Below are 22,626 nucleotides of genomic sequence, written 5' to 3' on the forward strand. Positions count from 1 at the left end.
TAGAGCCTGTTCTTTATTACGGGAGGAGGAATTTACATTTTAGAGGGGGAGTGATATAGCACATATACACACAAATTGAGAATCCCATGTTTCCTACCATTTTAGGGTTTCTTTGAACTATTTCCTTCTCCAAGCAAAACTTTGCAGCTAATTGAAGCATTTCTGTCCTCCCCACCCCAGCCACCTTGCTATCTACAGGGGCAGTTCTAGGACAGCCTGTTTTTGAAATTTTTAAGTCATATGAAGTATGTTCTCAGGCCACATTGAAATTTAAAAAATAAGTAAATAGCCAAAAAGCCTTTAAAAATCCCCTATAGCAACATCCTTCTAAATAATCCATGGGTCCAAAGAGTCACAAGAAAAATTAGAAAACATTAATCATTGATAGTCAAAACATGAAAAACTAATGCTTAAAGGGAAATGTATAGATCTACATGCCTTTATTGCAAAGAATAAAACATTTAAATCAATGATCTAAGCTACCAACTCAAGAAGTTAGGAAACAATAAGTGAAACTCAAAAAAAAATAGAAGGAAATAATAATAAAGAATGGATATCAATAAAACGGGCAAACCAGAGAGAAAAAGCAATAAGACCAAATGTCAGTTCTTTAAAATGATCAATAATATTTATCTCTAGTTACACTGATGAGTAAAAAGACAGAAAAATACAAAGTATCAAAATCAGGAATTTAAAAAGTGAAATCACTTCAAATTTCTGCAGCTATTTAAAGGATAATAAAGAAATATGAATATCTTTATGCTAACAAATGTGATAGCTTAAATGTTGTGAATAAATTTTTTGAAAAATTCAAGTTTCCAAAAGAGATGTGAAAAGAAATAAAATATCTGAATAGCTAAAGAAATTAAAATTGTAATAAAACTTACTCACAAAGAAATTCTAAGTCCATACACTCAGAAAAATATTAATCATACAGAAACTCTGCTGGAGAGAGTGTGGAGAAGCCTCCTACACTGTTGGTGGGAATGTAAATTGGAACAGCCACTATGGAGGACAGTATGGAGGCTCCTTAAAATATTCAAAATAGAGCTACCATGCACGCACACATGCTAAGTAGCTTCATTCATGTCCGACTCTGCAACCTTATGGACCGTAGCCTGCCAGGCTCTTCTGTCCATGGGATTCTCCAGGCAAGAATACTGGAGTAGGTTGCTGTGTTCTCCTCCAGAGGATCTTCCCGACCCAGGGACTGAACCTGCATCTCAAGTCTACTGCATTAGCAGGCAGTTGTTTTTTGGTTTTTGTTTTACCACTGGCGCCACCTGGGAAGCCCAGAGCTACCATATGACCCTGCAGTTCCATTCCTGGGCATATATCTGGAAGAAAACATGATCCAAAATGATACATGCATCCCAATGTTCATTGCAGCACTGTTTACAATAACCAAGACATGGAAGCAACCTAAATGTCCATTGACAGAGGAATGGATAGAGAAGAGGTGGTACATATATACAGTGGACTATTAGTCATAAAAAAGAATGAAATAATGCCATTTGCAGCAACATGGATAGACCTAGAGATTGTCATACTGAGTGAAGTAAGTCAGACAGAGAAGGAGAAATATCGTATGACCCCTCTTATGTGTGGAATCCAAAAAAAAAAAAAGATACAAATGTACTTATTTAAAAAACAGAAAGAGACTCACAGACTTGGAAAACAAACACGGTTGCCAGGGGGAAGGGTTGGGGCGGAGGAATAGTTAGGGAGTTTGGGGTGGACATATACACACTGCTATATTTAAAATGAATAACCAGCAAGGACCTACTGTATAATACATGGAACTCTGTTTAATGCTATGTGGCACCTTCACAGGAGGGGAATGGGAGAGAATGGATACATGTATATGTATAGCTGAGTCCTTTCTCTGTTCACTTGAAACTGTCACAACATTGTTAATCGGCTATACCCCAATACAAAATTTAAAGAATAAAATAATTTGTATCCAGATCATGTCATCTGTCAATAAAGATAGTTCTAATTTTTTCTTTCAAAAAAATCATACTGAAACTCTTTCAGAGCGTAACAAAAGAGAGAATGCTTTCTGATTGATTTTATGTGGTCTGCCAAATATTTGGAAGAAAACATAGAAGAAAATCTTTGTGAGTTTGGGGTAGGCAAACATTTCCAAGAACCAAAAAAGCTTTAGCCATAAAAGATAAACTTAATAAATGAGATTTCCTCAAAATTAAACATTTTGCTCTTCAAAAAAAAAAGCACTATTAAAAATTTAAAATGAAATGCTCAGAGTTGGAGAAAATATTCACACACCATTCATCTGTTAAAGGAGTTGTATCTGGAAGTATTGGGGATTCCCAGTTGGCTCTGTGATAAAGAATCTGCCTGCCAGTGCAGGATGATGCAGGAGACATGAGTTTGATCCCTGGGTTGGGAAGATGTCCTTGGAGAAATAAATGGCAACACACTCCAAGATTCTTGCCTGGAAAATTCCATGGACAGATTAGCCTGGTGGGCTACACAGTCCATGGGGCTACAGAGTCAGATGCAAGTGAGCACACACACATCTGAAAGTATTAGAGAATTGTGTTAATTAGGGAATAGACATTGTGTTGATTTCCAAATGCTGGTGTAACAAGTCACAGCAAATCAAACTTAGTGCCCCCAAAACAATTTTGTTATCTTATATTTCTGGAAGTCAGAAGTCTAAAATTAAAATGTGTGGACTTCCTGGTGGCCCAGGTGTTAAGATTCTGCCTGCCAATGCAGGGGACACCAGTTTGATCCTTGGTCTGGGAAGATTCCACATGCCACGGGACAGTGAAGCCCATGTGCCACAACTACTGAAATCCACATGCCTAGAGCCAGTGCTCCACAACAAAAGAAGCTACCACTATGAGAAAACTGGGCACTGCACGAAGAAAGTACCCCACTCTCTGCAACGAGGAGAAGTCCACAAGAAGTAACCAAGACCCAGCAGAGCCAAAAATAAATAAATAAATATTTTTAAAGATAATAAATAAAATGTCAGCAGGTCTCTGCTCCTTCTGGAGGTTTAAAGGGAGAAAACACATTCTTACCTTTTCAGCTTCTAGAGGCTGTTTGCATTCCTTGGCTTGGCCCCTTCCTTGAATCACTCCAACCCCTAGCTTCCAATGTTATATCCTCCACTACTGACTCTAACCCTCCTGCTTCTCTCTGTGAAGACCTTTGTGATGATGTTGCACACACTCAGAAAATCCAGCATATTCTCCCCATTTGAAGTGAACTATCTTCAAAGGCTAATCACACCTGCAAAGTCCCTTTTTCTATGTAAAAAAACATGGTCACTATTTCAGGGATTCAGACGTGGACATCTTTGGGGTTCATTATTCAGCCTGCCATAGGTATCATAATGGTATTGTGGCTATGTAGAAAAATATCATTAATTCTAAAAGATGTATATTGAATTATTTAGGAGTGAAATGTCATGGTGTCTGTAAATTACTCTTAAACACTTCAGCAAGTAAAAGAAGCAATTGTGACAAAATCTTAATAACTCTTAAGTCTGGGTGATAAGAATATTCATGTTTCATGTTTATTCATTTGAGTCTTCTCATTTTTAATATTTGAAAACTTTCATAATAAAATTTTAAGTTTAATAAAAAAGATATTCAAATGTCTAGAGCTTAGGAAGCTCAAATATTAGCCTGTAACTAAGAAAGTGTGGAAGCTATGGATCAGTTAGTTATTCAGTGGTTAGTTATTGCAATAGCTCTATTAAAATGGGTACAGTGATTTGAACTAGGATGATGGCAGTGGATGTGGAGAAGATAGTTTTGCATATACTTAACAGGTCAAACGCATGATGGTTGGGGATTTTAAGGTAGGTAAGGGTGAAGTAAGTATCAGGAAAATCAAAATAGACTAGATTCATTGAATGCCAGCTATCCAGTTGCTGTACATATTTAACCCTCACAACAAATCTATGAGGCAGGTGCATTTCACACCAGCATTTTACATGCAAGCCCTCTCTCCAACTTTGGGACTGGGAATAGAGGCAGTAGTCCTTGGGATCTGTTTTATTAAAAGAGGAGTGGGCTCCTAGGTTTGGGTGGCTGTGGGGCCGGTAGGAGCTGGGTAGGCGTAGGCAGGGGCAGGGCCCGCCAGCGATTGGCCCAGCTGCCAAGGGAGGGTTGTGCAGATTCAGTCTGGCTAGCCAGCGGGTGGGAATCGACAGTCTGGCGCAGTCCCTCCGACAGCTGACTGCCATCTCTTCGACTTAGGTGGGGAACCAGCGCAGCAAGCCCGGGAGGATGCAGCGCCAGCCGTGGCTCGGGGGCTTCCGGGGGCTCTGGCTGCTCGTCTGCTTCTTGCTGCTGAACAGCCGCCTGGGGGGCTCCAGCGACGTTAGTGGTCACGGTCAGGAGGAAACCTGGGGTGGGGTGCGGGCAGGGCCAGAGAGTGGTTCTGAGTGAAGTGGGTCTGGGGACCTCAAGGTTAGGAACTTTGGAGGAAAACAATGTGTTTAGGGGGTAAGAAAAGAAAAGTGCGCGGAAGGACGCGCAGGCTTGGAATGGGGCTCGGTGTATGGGATCTGGACCTAAGAGAAGCCGACTCAGGGGAAGATTGGGAATTAGGAAAAAGGACGGAAAACACAGGGGCTCAGGGAAGTAAAACTGGCATGTGCGGCCACAAGAGAAGCAAGACTTGCCGAGGAGCGGGGGAAGAGATGCCTATGCCTCAGGGATAGTCAGGGGCCAGGATCTCTGGACAGTAGGAGCAGGGATCCCGGGTATCCGGGCCCTGGGAGAAGACTGGGCCGAGAGATGAATCAAGACTTCTTTGTAAGCCCCTGGAGCCTGGTATTTGTGATCCAGTTTCCGGGAAGAATGGGAGGCTAGGCTGGGGGAAAAGAAGATGAGGCGAAAAGGTCCATCTTCTTCCTCCCCCTTCACTGCGCCATCGCTGACTCACATTTGAGCAGCCAGAGACCGACTGCGCAGACTCGAGGATTCCAGCACCCGGAGCTTCGGGCAGACGCCGCAAACTCCTAGGCTGGCGCCAGCTCTGATGGCCCGATTCTTGGGTTTAGAGGCCAGTGCAGAGAATTCACGAAAACCTGTAGGAGGAGGCCCGGTGGGTGGGGGTGGGGAGAGGGTAGAACCCTCAAGCTTCTTAGGGATGCCTAGCTCTCTTTACAGCTCAGAGCTTCCTCCATGCCAGGATTTGGCCACCGCTCAGCACCGCGGACAGCGCCAGGTGCCCCTGTAGGTTTGACTGAGGGTGTCCGGGTCACCCTGCCAGTTCTGGGAACGCTGCCCCAGAGAACGATATCTCCTTCCAGAACTTATATTCCTTCTTAGTATGACGTTTTCCTCCTTCTCAAAGCCAGGAAATAATAGAATCCATTTAAATAGGGAGGAGAATTTCCTTTCCATAATGACTCATGGTAATTCCACCGTCGAAAACAAACAACACCCCCACACTCAAAAAAAAAGAAAAAAGAAATAAGAAATAAGCAAACAAAAAAAAGACAGACTCCAACCCTACCCCATCTACTTGGAATGAGAAAAGTGTATAGCATTAGGGATTATCTCCATCCCCCTAGCCTTTCCATATGCCCAGTGGCAAATTTTAGCCTTCAGGACAAGGATCCAGACACTCAAAACCTATGCATACCAATACTTTCTTCCTCTAAAGATTTCAGGACTCCTCTCCAATTGTCATGCGTGTGTGCTCATGCGTACTCACATACTCAGTTGTGTCCAGCTCTTTGCGACCCCATGGATTATAGCCCACCAGGCTCCTCTGTCCATGGAATTATGCAGGCAAGAATACAGGAGTGGGTTGCCATTTCCTCCTCCAAGGGGTCTTCCTGACCCAAGGATGGAATGATTCTTTACCAACTGAGCCACACTCCAGTCCCCTTCAATCCCCTCCAGGCTTTAAAGCCTTCCCTAAATGCAATTCCCCCACTTTCCATGCCCAACCTGTTCACCTGATTATCCATTTATGTGTGTGGCTTTTTGAATATCTGCTTACCTCACCCTCCATGGGCTGCTCTTTGCCTGTAAGCTTGGCTCTTATCTGGAAGTTGCTACCAAAAGTGAATGAGGTGGCAGGGGTTAACAAACAGGGAAGGTGGTGATGGGGGGAGGGAAGAATAAAAAGGAAGACCTGAAAAGAGGAGGGGGTCAGGTGAGGGGGACAGGGACCATTGAACCCAGGGGAGATAGTGGAAGGAATCTGCTTTATTTCAACTGGAATTTGGAAGGCTTCTAGTCAAGATCCTTTCTCACACCACTTTTTTGCCCTCAGATGGTCAGAGCCAAGTGGGAGTGGGGCAGCTCTGGCCCCTCCCAGGATTTACCACCCCGGTCTTCAAGCACTTGCAAGTTTTACTCCAGCAGATTACGCCCCACGGTGAGTAACAGCTAGAGAAGAAAGGCTGGGGCTTTGTTACATACAGAGGTATAGTGAGGGGCTTTTGATCTGAGAACAGGCTTTCTTCCCCTAATGTCTCTACTTGACTCTCTCTATCATGTTCACTTCATGGAGAATGGGGAGAGACCAGAATGGGGATGGACCTGGAAGGGCAGGCTGTTTGCCCTCAAACCCCTGGAAGGGCCCAGCACAGGCTTCTAGAAGAAGCCCCTGGAAAAGGTCAGCATCTAATTCCTTGAGACTAGCCCCAACTCCAGGCACTAGCAGATTTTTTCCAGAACCAGGAATCTTTAAATTCTCAGCCAGGAAAACATACATACACACACACACTTAAACCTCTGAGTAGGAAGCATAATAAATTGTATGACAAATACAAAAGAGGAAGGAAGGGAGTGGGAAGTCCTTTGAAGACAGATGGTTGACCATTTCTTAGAGGAGACTTTCATGAATGAGGGAAGAGTCAGATAGGAAATCTGGCCAGAATTCATATTACTACTATCATTACTGATGTCTAATATGTGTGTAATGCCTTAGCGCAGTCATTCTCAACATGCATCCTCAGACCAGTAGTATCAGCATCACCAGGAAACTTCTTCAAATTGCTAACTCATGAACTTCACCCCAGACCTCCGGAATCAGGAACTCTAGAAGGGAAGAACAGCAATCTGTGCTTAACAAGCCTTGCAGAAGATTCTGATGTACCCTGAAGTTTGGGGATCACTCACTGCCTTAGAGTTTTCACAGCACTCTTCACATCCCGAATCTCATTCAATCCTCACAATAGTATCAAATGAGTTAATGAGAAAAGTACAGTCCTAATCTTAGCCAAATATATATTACATGCCAGGCACTGTGCTAAGCAACTTTTATGTGCCATCTCATTTAATTCTCTCCACAAATTGTGATTCTTTGTCTTACTTTGAGGGAAAGGGGGAGTGTTTGCTTCACCCTGGTCCCTGGAGTGGGCCAGTCAGAGCATCCCAGGTGTTAATTCACCACATCTTTCACCCTGCAGATTTGTTCTGGAAGGATGACATGACCCAGGAAGTGATGACCCAGAAAATGGGTCACACCAGCAAACTCCATCCTGAGGATCCATGTGTGAGGAGTGGGCCAGCAGCCTTCCCCACCAGAACCCCGGGGGTGAGGTGTGTGAAGCCTGTGGTCAGCCCATGCCGTCTAGTGGAGGGATGGAGCAGGGAGGGAATGGGTGTTCAAACTGCAGGAAAGAACTGCCAGGAGTACTCTGTGAATGATTCAGAGGTCCTATCTTGGATCTGCAGGAGAAAATTCCATGAGCCTTAGTGACCTGCAAAGGCAGAGGACAGGGGTTCTGGCAAGCCTAGGTCCCATTTGTCATCCTCATCTCTTCTAGGGGCAAGCAAGAGGAGAAACTTCGACTCCTGTTCCCCAAGGTGAGACTCATGTGTCTTCTCAAGACTTCTAAAGCCCTGACTTTGAGTTCTATCTCTTTTTCTCTGGGGCCCTGACACCCTTTTCAACCTCCTTCTTGACTCCTGGCTTCCCTCCTCACAGAGCCCAATGGTCAAGGTGAACAAGGATCAATGCTTTACCTCCAAAGTGGTTTCAAAGGTTCTGAAACATGAGGTGGCTAACCCAGTCAAGGTGAGAGGCTCTCGCTTTTTCAGGGGAGGTTGGAATTGCCAAGGACATGTTTAAAGGAGGGAGGCAGGTGTGAAGGAGAGAGTGGGTATTGGGCTGTGAACAGAGAAGCTGAAGAAAAGATCTCTCCCAATTGAAGGGTACCCCCTCTTTCCTGCCTTTCTCAGACTACTAGTGAACATCCATGTAAGAGATTGGGGTCGTGATGCAGGTTCCAGGCATCTCTAATGATCATCGCAGACAATCATGCATCGGCATTGAGTTTACAATAGACACGGAAAACTGCAGAGTTTTCAATATTGAGTAAAAGGTCCTCCTTTCTCCACACACTCCCTTGTATACAGGAAGTGATAGCAAAGCTTCTTTGGATGAACAGGAGAGAGAGTCCAGAAGACTTCAGCAATTCCTGACTTTGCTCTACTTTGTACCCTGGGCAAGTCACCTGGGCAAGGCTCTGGGTTACCTCCTTAGGAGGCTTGAACTCTTCAGAATCCAGGTTGAAAACACCCATCTAGCCCTCCCATCTATCTTTACATCTGAGACTTTGAGGCCCAGGCTAGTCCAGCAACTTACTCAGGGTTGCATAGGAGGTTATTGGCAGACCCAAGACTGGACTGAGGTCTCCTGATTCTTAATCCTTTCCATTGCACAGCTCCTGCCCTTCTTTCTGCTCAGACACTGCAGTGGGGATGGGGCTGCCCCAGACATCAGACCTCCACATTGACAAAAGTTTTTTTTTTTTTTTTTGACTAAGACCTAAATTACAAGAAGGTGGTAGCCAACAGAAGATATGAAGGAAGGGCCTCCCAGGAAGAGGACAACACAATGAACATGTCTGGAGACAAGGATACTATGGCATGTCTGAGGAACAGATGGGAAAGTCAGTGGTAGAAGATTAGGTTGGAGAAGTAGGTCCAGGGTTGACCACACACCAGCTCATAGATCTTGGTGAAAGTTTGGATTTTATTCCAAGTGTGGTGGCAAGTTGACTGGGAGATTCTGAGGAGGGGGATATTATAATGTGGTATGATATTAAGAGGCCACGCCAGTGATATCGGGGATGGACTATAAGGAGAGTGAGAGTGAACACTGAGACCTGTAAGGAGCTGATCAATCTGGTCTAGGGGAGACAAAGGTGTTGGCTGTGGAGCTGGCTCTCCAGAAGCAGTCTGCACCTCTGGGGGCTTCTAGCCCCTCATGCTCTCCTAGGAAACCACTTCCCACTCATAGGATGGCAGCTGTGCTTCCAAAGCCCAGATCGTTTGCTGGCTCCACACACCCAGAGCTGAGTGACAGACCCACCTTGAAGAACAGGTTGTTGGAGAGCTTTTGTGAAAGCAAATAAGGCGCTGCCATTCTTCTCTAGCCCAAGCCCAAGGGAAAACCACGGGACAAGAGCTCTGTGAATTCTGTGTGGGAGTAAAGGTGACAGGCCCTCAATTGATGGGCTGAGTCATTGCGGGCTGACTCAAATCAGGCTGTTATAGAGGCATCTGGGGGAGGAGTAGGTGAGAGAGGGGCCACCTCCCCACGTACTGATTCCGATCTTCTGTTTCTGGTTTCAGGGCTTCTTTGAGTCGCCCCCCACTGTGGGCCACAACCTTGTCGCCGACTGAGACTTCATGTGAAGCCTCTTTGCCCCAGTGCCCTCCTCATTGCCCTCCAGAGGGGCAGTTCCGGGATGATCAAAACCTGGATCAATAAAGTGACTTTGATGCGAACACTCTGTGACTTTCCTTGAGGCAGGACAGGTCAGGTTTGGATGTGAGAGAGGTGGGGCCAGAACAGTGACTGGGGTGAGGAGAGCACAGTTTCCCAGTGCTGCTGGAGAGTGCTTCTGTCTTGTTTTCCTTCCAGTGACCATTCCTGAAGTGAGGATACTAAGGGTGGGACCACAGCTGGAATGGCAGCCTTCTTTACACGTATCCAGCCATGCTGTGTGGTCCAGTTGCCCATCCTTCCATGTCACTGGAAAAGACCCTGAGGCTGGGGAAGATTGAAGGCAAGAGGAAAAGGGGCCGACAGAGGTTGAGATGGTTGGATGGCATCACCAACCTGGACGGGCCTGGACTCTGCTGTTTTATAAGGGTCTCCACCTCCAATATTATAGCCCCTGCCAGGGCTGCCCCATTCTTTGTGCTCCCAAAAATCAACACACAGGTGCTACAATCAAAGTGTACACACGTTAAATGATATTTTGCTGACTCTTCCCAGTTTGCTCCTGGTAGCTTGTTCAGTTGCTCAGTCATGTCTGACTCTTTTCAACCCCATGGACTGCAGCACCGCAGTATTCCCTGTCCATCACCAACTCCCAGAGCTTGCTCAAAGTCATGTCTATCGAGTTGGTGATGCCAACCATCTCAACCTCTGTCAGCCCCTTCTCCTCCTGCCTTTAATCTTTCCCAGCATCAGGGTCTTTTCCAATGAGTCAGCTCTTCACATCAGGTGGTCAAAGTTTTGGAGCTTCAGCCTCAGCATCAGTCCCTCCAAGGAATATTCAGGATTGATTTCCTTTAGGATTGACTGGTTGGATCTTCTTGCAGTCCAAGGGACTCTCAAGTCTTCTCCAACACCACAGTTCAAAAGCATCAATTCTTTGGTGCTCAGCCTTCTTTATGGTCCAGCTCTCATATCCATACATGACTACTGGAAAAACCATAGCTTTGACTAGACAGATCTTTGTCTGAAAAGTAATGGTAGCTTAAAAATCTTACAAGGGAGTGAGTGATCTGATCATTCATACTCAGCCCAGTCAAACATCAGAATGTCCTATTTGCAAAGCTTTATACTTTCAAGGTACTCTCAAACTCATTTAACATTCCCAGATGTAAGCACATGGGCAGATAACAAGATTTTGTTCCTCTGAAGAACTGGGATTTGGCCACACATCTCATCCAATTAAGCAACCCAGAGAAGTTAAGTGACTAGTTCTTGATGGCACAGAGTCATGGTCATGCTGCTATTTTTTCTCTCTCCGCCTCTACTTGGTGTGTTCAGGAAATGTTTCTAAACCCAGCACTAGACCAGTCGCATTCATTTGTACCTAGTTCTCATTAAACTGGGCAACTCCTGCACTTACCCACATGTCCCCCTTATTCATTCCCTTTTTATTTCTAAGAAGGAAATTGGGGAGAAAAAGATGGGTATTTTTAAAAAGGAAGGTAAGTTTAGTTCTTATTGCAGAGGAGCAGGTTATATGATTTGGATGATATAATTTGATAGAAAATGGGAAACCAGTGAAGGTCTGTTGAGCAAGGGAGTGACACCATGAAAGCTGAGCTTAAGAAGAACAATCTCACATTTCTGTGTAAGGATGGACTAGAGACTGGGAAAGGGGTGGAAACATGCCAGAAGAACTGCTGAAATAGTGTGGCATGCCACATAAGGACCTGAATTGGAGTCAAAGAGGACATATAAGAGAGATAGTTTGAAGGATAAATTAATAAGCCTTGGCAATTCTTATGGGTTGAATCCTGTCCCCCCTAAAACTCATATGTTGAAGTACTAATCTCTTGTACCTCAGAACATGATGTTATTTGAAAATAAGAATGTTATAGATGTAAATAATTTAAGATGAGATCATTAGGGTGGACCCTAGTCCAGTATGATCACCTTCCTTACAAAAAGAGGAAATTGGAGACAGACATTCATAGAGGGGAGATGACATGAAGAGATACAGGGAGAAGATGGCCACCAATAAGCCAAAGAGAGGGGCCCTGAGTAGATCCTTACAGCCCAAGAAGGAACCAACTCTCATAACATGTTGATTCTAGACTTCTAGCCTCCAGAACTGTGAGACAATAAATGTCTATCATTTAAGTCCCCAGTTTGTCATACTTTGTTTCAGCAGCCGTAGGAAACTAATTCAAGTGACTTTTGTTTTTGTTAGAGATGTTCTGTCTCAGTGAATAATGGACATCTGGATGGTTGGTCAGGGAAGAAAAATGGATGTTCTCTTAAAGCTTAAAGCTAAAAGCCTACTCAAGGACATCAAAACGGCAATGTTCTCCTAAGCCATTACTTATTGCCTGCATGCCTGATTATTTTCATCAACATATAAGTATACTACAATATCTCCTTTGTTCAGTTTAGTTGCTCAGTTGTGTCCAACTCTTTGTGACCCCATGGACTGTAGCATGCCAGGTTTCCCTGTCCTTCACAAACTCCTAGAGCTTGCTTAAACTCATGTCCATTGATTCAGTGATGCCACCCAACCATCTCATCCTCTGCCATCCCCTTCTCCTCCTGCCTTCAATCTTTCCCAGCATCAGGGTCTTTTCCAATCAGTTGGTTCTTCACATCAGGTGGCCAAAATATTACAGCTTCAGCATCAGTCCTTCCAATGAATATTCACAACTGATTTCATTTAGGATTGATTAGTTTGATCTCCTTGCAGTCCAAGGGACTCTCAAGAGTCTTCTCCAACTCCACAGTTCAAAAGCATCAGTTCTTCCATGCTCAGCTTTCTTTATAGTCCAACTCTCACATCCATACATGACTACTGGAAAAACCATAACTTTGACTAGATGGACCTTTGTCAGCAAAATAATATCTCTGCTTTTTAATGTGCTGTCTAGGTTGGTCATAGCTTTTCTTCCAGGGAGCAAGTGTCTTTTAATTTCATGGCTGCAGTCACTATCTGCAGTGATTTTGGAGCCCAAGAAGATAAAGTCTGTCACTGTTTCCTTGTATCCCCATCTATTTGCCATGAAGTGATGAGACCAGATGCCATGATCTTAGTTTTTTGAATGTTGAAATTTAAGCCAGCTTTTACACTGTCTTCTTTCACTTTTATCAAGAGGTTCTTTAGTTCTTCTTGACTTTCTGCCATAAGGGTGGTGTCATCTGCATATCTGAGATTATTGATATTTTTCCCCACAATCTTGATTCCAGCTTATGCTTCATCCAGTCTGGCATTTTGCATGATGTACTCTGCATATAAGTTAAATAATCAAGGTGACAATATACAGCCTTGATGAACTCTTTTCCCAATTTGGAACCAGTCCATTGTTCCATGTCCGGGTCCAACTGTTGCTTCTTGACCTGCATACAGATTTATCAGGAGGCAGGTAAGGTGGTCTGGTATTCCTGTGTCTTTAAGAATATTGCATAGTTTGTTGTGATCTACACAGTCAAAGACTTTAGCATAGTCAGTGAAGCAGAAGTAGATATTTTTCTGGAATTCTCTTGCTTTTTCTATGATCCAACAGATGTTAGCAATATCTCCTAAATTTTTTTTCCCTCAATTTCTGCTTCTTCTGGTAATAGTTCACTAGATAATTCAAACTATCTGACCTTCTGAAAATTTGTCTTAATCTGGTTCCTCCTCAAATCAAAGCCTGAAATAAGGGTTTACCTGGGGATCATGTAAATTAGGAAGAAACACAAGCTGGAATCAAGATTGCTGGGAGAAATATCAATACCCTCAATATGCAGATGACACCACCCTTATGGCAGAAAGTGAAGAAGAACTAAAAAGCCTCTTGATGAAAGTGAAAGTGGAGAGTTGAAAAAGTTGGCTACTCAACATTCAGAAAACTAAGATCATGGCATCTGGTCCCATCACTTCATGGGAAATAGATGGGGAAACAGTGGAAACAGTGTCAGACTTTATTTTGGGGGGCTCCAAAATCACTGCAGATGGTGAATGCAGCCATGAAATTAAAAGACGCTTACTCCTTGGAAGGAAAGTTATGACCAACCTAGATAGCATATTGAAAAGCAGAGACATTACTTTGCTGACAAAGGCCCATGTAGTCAAGGCTATGGTTTTTCCAGTGGTCATGTATGGATGTGAGAGTTGGACTGTGAAGAAGGCTGAGCACCGAAGAATTGATGCTTTTGAACTGTGGTGTTGGAGAAGACTCTTGAGAGTCCCTTGGCCTGCAAGGAGATCCAACCAGTCCATTCTGAAGGAGATCAGCCCTCGGATTTCTTTGGAAGGAATGATGCTAAAGCTAAAACTCCAGTACTTTGGCCACCTCATGCGAAGAGTTGACTCATTGGAAAAGACTGTGATGCTGGGAGGGATTGGGGGCAGGAGGAGAAGGGGACAACAGAGGATGAGATGGCTGGATGGCATCACTGACTCGATGGATGTGAGTCTGAGTGAACTCCGGGAGTTGGTGATGGACAGGGAGGCCTGGCGTGCTGCGATTCATGGGGTCACAAAGAGTAGGACACGATGGAGCGACTGAACTGAACTGAACTGATTTAAATTAGGATTAGATTTCAAGATGAAGACTGAGAGAATGCTAAGGCTGAAATGTGGGGACTCTCTCAGGCATCAAGTACAGTGTACCTGACAACTGTCCTCTGAGATAGAGAAAAGGAGAGTATTCTATAGCCCAATTTCCATTAGATCAAAGGTTTCTCTGTAAGATGCTAAACTCCTCATACATTCAGGTTTTTCTCGCATGAGAATGTCTGAGCAGATTCCCATGGATACCTAAAGCTGTGGTGAAAGAGAGGACTCAGGCCAAAAACAAAAGATCTGCCCTGTTTCTGCTAGTGGGTCAAGTGCTATCAGCTTACATCTGTACGTAGGTGGTGACTGCAGTGATGGCTACAGTTAAAAGGTAACCCAGGAGGATGCAATAAATGGTGTCTGATATACCTTAAAAGCTGGTTGTAAAAATACCCAAAATCTTCTTAAAAGCATTAAGAAACTAGCAAAAGACTGAAAAGTGATACACTCGGGTCAAGATCCAGGAAAGGAACAGAATCCAGAGGTGGTAAACCCAATGTTCACAGTTGCTTTGGCCTGGGGAAATACTGCATTTTAAGAAGCAGACAAAAAGCTGATTTAGATAGCCTGTGGAGCTAGAGGAGCAGGTATCAGTGTCCAAGCCCTTGAAAGGAAGAACTGCTCCCTGTTTTGATCTGGGACCAAGAAGCAAACTTTAGGAATAAGGAGAAAATGAAGTCAATCTACCCTTACTCAGATTGCAACATGTATTAAGGTTAAGGTTATACCAGATCACTAGTGCTTTTAGGCACCTGTAGAAGTAAATTAAAATCCTCTAAGACTTTAAATTATTTCTACAAATAACTTTTCAAATGCCATACTCTGCACGATAGATAGGGGTTCCCTGGTGTCTCAGTGCTAAAGAATCCACCTGCAATGCAAGAGAGCTGGGTTCATCCCTGGGTTGGGAAGATCCCCTGGAAGAGGGCTTGTCAACCCACTCCAGCGTTCTGGAAAATCCCAAGGACAGAGGAACCTGGTGTGCTACAATCCATGGGGTCGCAAAGAGTTAGACACATGAAGTGACTTAGCATAGCCCAGCACAATAGATAACAGAAACAGACTCACTGCAATCCAATGTTTCCAAAGCAAAGCAACTGTGCTTTACCATGTTTAAGTATATAAATGCCAAATTGTAATTTTTGACAAGGATCTAGAAATCACAGAAAGTAATATTGGAAGATTTTTTTTTAAAGAATAAAACATATCAAAATACATGAGGCAAAAACTGATAGAACTGAAAGGAGAAACAGAAAAATTAGCTTTTATAATTGAAGACTTCAACACTCCTCTGTCAGAAACTGATAGATCAAGCACGCAGAAGATCAGTAAGGATATAGATGACCTGAACAGAACAATTATTTGATTTGATCTAATTAACATTTTGGCAAAGAAAATGGCAATCCACTCCAGTATTCTTGCCTGGGAAATTCCATGTCCATGGGGTCATAAAGAGTTGGACATGGCTGAGTGACTATCACTTTCACTCAAAAGTATAGAATATACCATCCAACAGCAGCAGAATACGCATCCTTCTCAAGCTGATGTGAACTGTTCATCAATACAGACCACCGTAAAGCATGCCTTAACAAATTTAGAAGACTAGAAATCATAAGATACATTCTTCAACCACAATGGACTTAAACTAGAAATCAATAACAGGAAGATAGCTAGAAAATCCCCAAATATATGGAAAACACCTCTCTAGACGATCCATGGGCCAAAGAAGAAATCTCAAGAAAAATTTTAAAATATTTTGAAATAAATGAAAATGTAATTTATCACAATTTGTGGCATGAAGTGAAAGCAGTACTTAGAAGGAAATTTATAGCATTGGATACACACATTAGAAAATAAGAATGATCTAAAATCAATAAATTAAGTTCACGCTTTAAGAAATCAGATAAAGAAGAGCAATTGAAGTTTAAGCAAGCAGAAGAAAACACATAACAAAAATTAGAGCAGAAATCAAAAAAAACTGAAAACAAGAAAATAATAAACAGAAATCAATAAAACTCAAAATTGGTTCTTTGAAAAGAAAGAGAATCAAATAAAAATTCAAAACCTTAAAAATGTGAGAACCCAAATTTTAAATTAATTGAATAGATATAATGGATTCAGTTCAGTTCAGTTCAGTCGCTCAGTCGTGTTTGACTCTTTGTGACCCCATGAACTGCAGCATGCCAGGCCTCCCTGTCCATCATCAACTCCTGGAGTTCACTCAAACTCACGTCCATCGAGTCGATGATGCCATCCAGCTATCTCATCCTCTGTCGTCCCCTTCTCCTCCTGCCCCCAATACCTCCCAGCATCACAGTCTTTCCCAATGAGTCGACTCTTCTCATGAGGTGGCCAAAGTACTGGAGTTTCAGCTTCAGCATCATTCCTTCCAAAGAAATCCCAGGGCTGATCTCCTTTAGAATGGACTGGTTGGATCTCCTTGCAGGCCGAGGGACTCTCAAGAGTCTTCTCCAACACCACAGTTCAAAAGCATCAATTCTTTGGCACTCAGCTTTCTTCACAGTCCAACTCTCAAATCCATACATGACCACTGGAAAAACCATAGCCTTGACTAGATGGACCTTTATTGACAAAGTAATGTCTCTGCTTTTCAATATGCTATCTAGGTTGGTAATAACTTTTCTTCCAAGGAGTAAGCGTCTTTTAATTTCATGGCTGCAATCACCATCTGCAGTGATTTTGGAGCCCCCCAAAATAAAGTCTGACACTGTTTCCACTGTTTCCCCATCTATTTCCCATGAAGTGATGGGACCAGATGCCATGATCTTAGTTTTCTGAATGTTGAGCTTTAGCCAACTTTTTCAACTCTCCACTTTCACTTTCATCAAGAGTCTTTTTAGTTCCTCTTCACTTTCTGCCATAAGGGTGGTGTCATCTGCATATCTGAGGTTATTGATATTTCTCCCAGCAATATTGATTCCAGCTTGTGCTTCTTACAGCCCAGCATTTCTCATGATGTACAAAAAAGATCTTCACGACCAAGATAATCACAATGGTCTGATCACTCACCTAGAGCCAGACATCCTGGAGTATGAAGTCAAGTGGGCCTTAGAAAGCATCACTATGAACAAAGCTAGTGGAGGTGATGGAATTCCAGTTGAGCTATTTCAAATCCTGAAAGATGATGCTGTGAAAGTGCTGCACTCAATAATGGATTAGAGACTGCTGAAACAGAACTGGTGTACTAGAAGATAGGTCACAAGAAACTTGGTCCATCCCTCCAAAAAATACAAAGAGGCAAAGGGCGGAAAATGTAGAAAGAAAGGATAAGAAACCAAGAGCATTCAGTGAAGAGGTCCACTATTCATTTACTTGAAATCCCAGAAAGAGAAGAGAGAATAGGACATAAGCAATATTTTAAAAGATTACGGCTGAAAAGTTTCCAGAGCTGTTAAAAGATATCAACACACTGATTCAAGATTGGCAACAAATATCAAGCAAACTATTAAAAAATAAAAAACTAAAACTAAAGCAAAAACTAAGATGAAACTGCAGGAAAGCAAAGACAAAGGAAAAAAAATTTAAAGCAGCTGCGAATTTGGTGGAGGAGAGGATTACTTTCAAAAAAGCAACATTTAGTCTGATAATTGACTCTAAGACAGCAGCAATAAAAGCCAGAAGACAGAGAAATGATATCTTAAGTGTGCTGAAAGAAAATAACAGTCATCCTAGAATTCTATAACTAGCAAAATTATCCTTCAAAAGGAAAGAGCTCCACTTCTGTCTGGGTTGCAGGAAACTCAAAAGATAAAGACTCTCATTCTAACAACAAGAAGATAGCTGGTTTAACCACAGAATCTTTTTTTTTTTTTTTTTTTTTTTTTTTTTTTTTTGAGCACATCACAGGAAATATCTGGTATACACAATGAGACTTCTAGGGTGCTAGAAATGTTCAATTTCTTGACCTGGATTACATGGGTGTTCATTTTGTAATGATTTATTGAGCTGTTCCCTTTTGCTTTATGCATTTTTCTGTTTTTTATGTTTCACAATTTACAAAGTTTTTAAAAAGGAAATAAATGGGGTGAAGTGATAGATATAGCAGGGGCAATTGTGGATGGTGTAGAGAAGACTTTCTGAAGTATATTTTATTATGTGAGTTTGATCTTTAAACAATGCAAATATTTTACATATTCAAAAAATAAAAGTGTAAGAATAAAAAGCAAATCCTAATACTGAAAATAAACAAACCAAATTATATATCAGATTGGTAAAAAATGACTAAACAAACAAAAGAATTATTTCAAATGACTTTAGAACACAGTATTTTGATGGCATGGGAAATAGATGGGGAAACAGTGGAAACAGTGTCAGACTTTATTTTGAGGGGCTCCAAAATCACTGCAGATGGTGATTGCAGCCATGAAATTAAAAGACGCTTACTCCTTGGAAGGAAAGCTATGACCAACCTAGATAGCATATTGAAAAGCAGAGACATTACTTTGCCAACAAAGGTCCTTCTAGTCAAGGCTATGGTTTTTTAGTGGTCATGTATGGATGTGAGAGTTGGATTGTGAAGAAAGCTGAGCGCCGAAGAATTGATGCTTTTGAACTGTGGTGTTGGAGAAGACTCTTGAGAGTCCCTCGGCCTGCAAGGAGATCCAACCAGTCCATTCTAAAGATCAGCCCTGGGATTTCTTTGGAAGGAATGATGCTAAAGCTGAAACTCCAATACTTTGGCCACCTCATGCGAAGAGTTAACTCATTGGGAAAGACTGTGATGCTGGGAGGTATTGGGGGCAGGAGGAGAAGGGGACAACAGAGGATGAGATGGCTGGATGGCATCACTGACTCCATGGACGTGAGTCTGAGTGAACTCCAGGAGTTGGTGATGGACAGGGGGGCCTGGTGTGCTGCAATTCATGGGGTTGCAAAGAGTCAGACATGACTGAGTGGCTGAACTGAACTGAACTGAACCCTAGGGGTTATAAGGACAAAATAAACTACCCAAAGTCTTAGGTATATTCGCTGTTTTATTAGGAGAGTAATATTTATATTATTTGTGAGTTATTGTGTGCATATTGTAGGATCAAACATATAAATGATTGTGTTGGTGTTATTAGAAACCAAATTTTTCAGTATAATAAAGAGATACAGGTATAAAATTAAGAGGTCAGTAAAAATCACAGCTAAATTTTAATTGGAAATAGTGTGAGTGAGGTGTGTGTATATGTGTGAGTGTATCTTTATATCCTAAGTCTATGCACTGAAAGGACCTAGGAGCAACATCAATCATCTCAGTAGTCATTATGACCCCTAGGACCCACATTATGGTCCCTAAAATCAGTCTTTACTAAAAGCTACCAAATATCTGGAGGAATGGCTGCTTCCATGTCTGGGGCAAGGAATAAAAAAGATTAACACATCTTCAATTCAGTTCAGTCACTCAGTCATGTCTGACTCTGTGATCCCATGAACTGCAGCACACCAGGCCTCCCTGTCCATCACCAACTTCCGGAGTCCACCCAAACCCATGTCCATCGAGTTGGTGATGCCATCCAACTATCTCATCCTCTGTCGTCCCCTTCTCCTCCTGCCTTCAATCTTTCCCAGCATCAGGGTCTTTTCAAATGAGTCAGCTCGGGTGGCAAATAAGTTTCTAAACAGTAATATAAAAATTGTCTACAAATATATTATTCTATAATACAAAGCAAGGAAAGGAGCTTTAAGTGATTAATGGGATGTTTCAAAAGGAAACAAGAGCCAGTTTTAAAAGGCTTTCACTTACTTCAGGACAATTTTTATATTACTGTGATTGACTGATACACATTGAATATATAAAAATCCATACTTCCATAGTAATGCTCAAACAAGAAAAGTGATAACAAATATGTTTAGAAACTTATTTGCCACCCAGTAACTGTTATACCAACTCATTACTCTGCAAATGAAGAGTTAAAGAGAAGAGACTACCTTCTGAATTCTGAATTCTTCTTTATGAAATAAGATCAGCTAAAGGAAATAAGATCGGTTAAAAGAATGATAGACAGCTCTCTGCTCCTGCCTGTTCGACAGATAGCCGTAACTTCTGTGCTGTGCCAGCCACATCCCTGAGACAAGATGGTGAGGGTCGGAGTGAATGGATTTGGCCACATCGGGCGCCTGGTCACCAGGGCCGCTTTTAATTCTGGCAAAGTGGATGTCGTCGCCATCAATGACCCCTTCATTGACCTTCACTACATAGTCTACATGTTCCAGTATGATACCACCCACGGCAAGTTCCACAGCACAGTCAAGGCAGAGAACGGGAAGCTCATCATCAATGGAAAGGCCGTCACCATCTTCCAGGAGCGAGATCCTGCCAACATCAAGTGGGGTGATGCTGGTGCTGAGTATGTGGTGGAGTCCACTGGGGTCTTCACTACCATGGAGAAGGCTGGGGCTCACTTGAAGGGTGGTGCCAAGAGTGTCATCATCTCTGCACCTTCTGCCGATGCCCCCATGTTTGTGCTGGGCATGAACCACGAGAAGTATAACAACAACCTCAAGATTGTCAGCAATGCCTCCTGCACCACCAACTGCTTGGCCCCCCGGCCAAGGTCATCCATGACCACTTTGGCATCGTGGAGGGACTTATGACCACTTTCCACGCCATCACTGTCACCCAGAAGACTGTGGATGGCCCCTCCGGGAAGCTGTGGCATGATGGCGGAGGGGCTGCCCAGAACATCATCCCTGCTTCTACTGGCGCTGCCAAGGCTGTGGGCAAGGTCATCCCTGAGCTCAACAGGAAGCTCACTGGCATGGCCTTCTGCATCCCCACCCCCAATGTGTTAGTTGTGGATCTGACCTACCACCTGGAGAAACCTGCCAAGTATGATGAGATCAAGAAGGTGGTGAAGCAGACGTCAGAGGGCCCTCTCGAGGGCATTCTAGGCTACACTCAGGACCAGGTTGTCTCCTGTGACTTCAACAGCGACAGTCACTCTCTACCTTCGATGCTGGGGCTGGCATTGCCCTCAATGACCACTTTGTCAAGCTCATTTCCTGGTACGACAATGAATTCGGCTACAGCAACAGGGTGGTGGACCTCATGGTCCACATGGCCTCCAAGGAGTGAGGTCCCCGGATCCCCAGCCCCAGCAGGAGCATGAGAGGAAGAGAGAGTTCCTCAGCTGCTGGGGAGTCCTGCTCCACCTCGATCCTCCACCACACTGAGAATCTCCCGACCTCCACACGTTTCCATCCCCAAGGCCCTGAGGAAGGGGAGGGGCTTAGGGAGCCCTGCCTTGTTGTGTACCATCAATAAAAGTACCCTATATGCACCCCCCAAAAAAATGAATGATAGAAAATCATGATTTTAGTCAAGGATCATCAATGAATGGCAAAACAATTAGGTGAAAAGTTGATGGGGGACTAGATATTCTCACAGCACCAAAATATTTTTTGACAGATTGCATCCATACTGGTCACAAGAGAAAAATGTAACTTTACCATAGAGATCTGGCTGTCTCTACCTTAAATCAGTGATAAATTTTAGCATCACTAATAGTGAGACAGCCACACACTATGCACTTCCTGAAATAATGTAATTGGAATCATGTAGCACCACCTGTGAATTTTAAAATATTTTTACCTGATCCAATCAAGACTTAACTCCTATTTTCCAGAAATACAGGGGCTACACAGTATACATACAGGGGAAATACAGGGAAACATGTCATGAGGAAACAGACAAATCCGGAAGGTGAGGAGTTAGAAAACCTGACCTGATCTCTTCCACAAGAAACTGTCAAAAATGGGGGGAGGGGTGGCGAGGAAAGCACTGTTTATGCTAAAATTATTAAAGAGAATTAAGAAATATAACCAAATACAATGGTGGTCTTTGATTGACTGCTATTTTGAACGAAACAGCGGAAAAAGGACATTTTTGGAAATGGTTTGAGACATTTCAGTATGAACTGAGTATGAAATGCTATTTAGAAATTACTTTAATTTTGTTAGGTCACAATGGCAATTTGGTGGTATAGGAAAATATCCTTATTTCTTGGAGATGCATGTTGAAATATTTAGAAGGGAACTTGGGCTTCCCTAGTAGCTCAGCTGGTAAAGAATTCACCTGCAATGCAGGAGACCCCGGTTTGATTCCTGGGCTGGGAAGATCCCCTGGAAGAAGAATAGACTACCCACTCCAGTATTGTTGGGCTTCCCTGGTGGCTCAGGTGGTAAAGAATCTGCCTGCAATGTGGGAGACCTGGCTTCAGTCCCTCGGTTGGGAAGATCCCGTGGAGAAAGGCATGGCAACCAACTCCAGTATTCTTGCCTGGAGAATCCCATGGACAGAAGAGCCTAGCAGGCTACAGTCCTTGGGGTCACAAAGAGTCAGGACACAA

At 43.1% G+C, this 22,626-nt stretch overlaps 1 protein-coding gene and 1 pseudogene across 1 annotated transcript; both read left to right on the forward strand.

The window, feature by feature from the left end:
* The first annotated feature begins 4,214 nt into the window (after positions 1-4,214).
* RESP18 (regulated endocrine specific protein 18) lies at positions 4,215-9,727 on the forward strand. Its single transcript, XM_005889689.3, has 6 exons — positions 4,215-4,377; positions 6,277-6,381; positions 7,418-7,550; positions 7,778-7,817; positions 7,939-8,028; positions 9,591-9,727. The coding sequence occupies exons 1-6, from the start codon at positions 4,272-4,274 to the stop codon at positions 9,639-9,641; spliced, it is 525 nt and encodes a 174-aa protein (XP_005889751.1). The 5' UTR covers positions 4,215-4,271; the 3' UTR covers positions 9,642-9,727.
* A 10,611-nt stretch (positions 9,728-20,338) lies between these two features.
* LOC102282238 (glyceraldehyde-3-phosphate dehydrogenase-like) lies at positions 20,339-21,390 on the forward strand (annotated as a pseudogene).
* The last annotated feature ends 1,236 nt before the right edge of the window (positions 21,391-22,626 follow it).

The sequence above is a fragment of the Bos mutus genome, chromosome 2 (genome assembly GCF_027580195.1).
Source record: "Bos mutus isolate GX-2022 chromosome 2, NWIPB_WYAK_1.1, whole genome shotgun sequence".
NCBI classification, from domain to species: Eukaryota; Metazoa; Chordata; class Mammalia; order Artiodactyla; family Bovidae; genus Bos; species Bos mutus.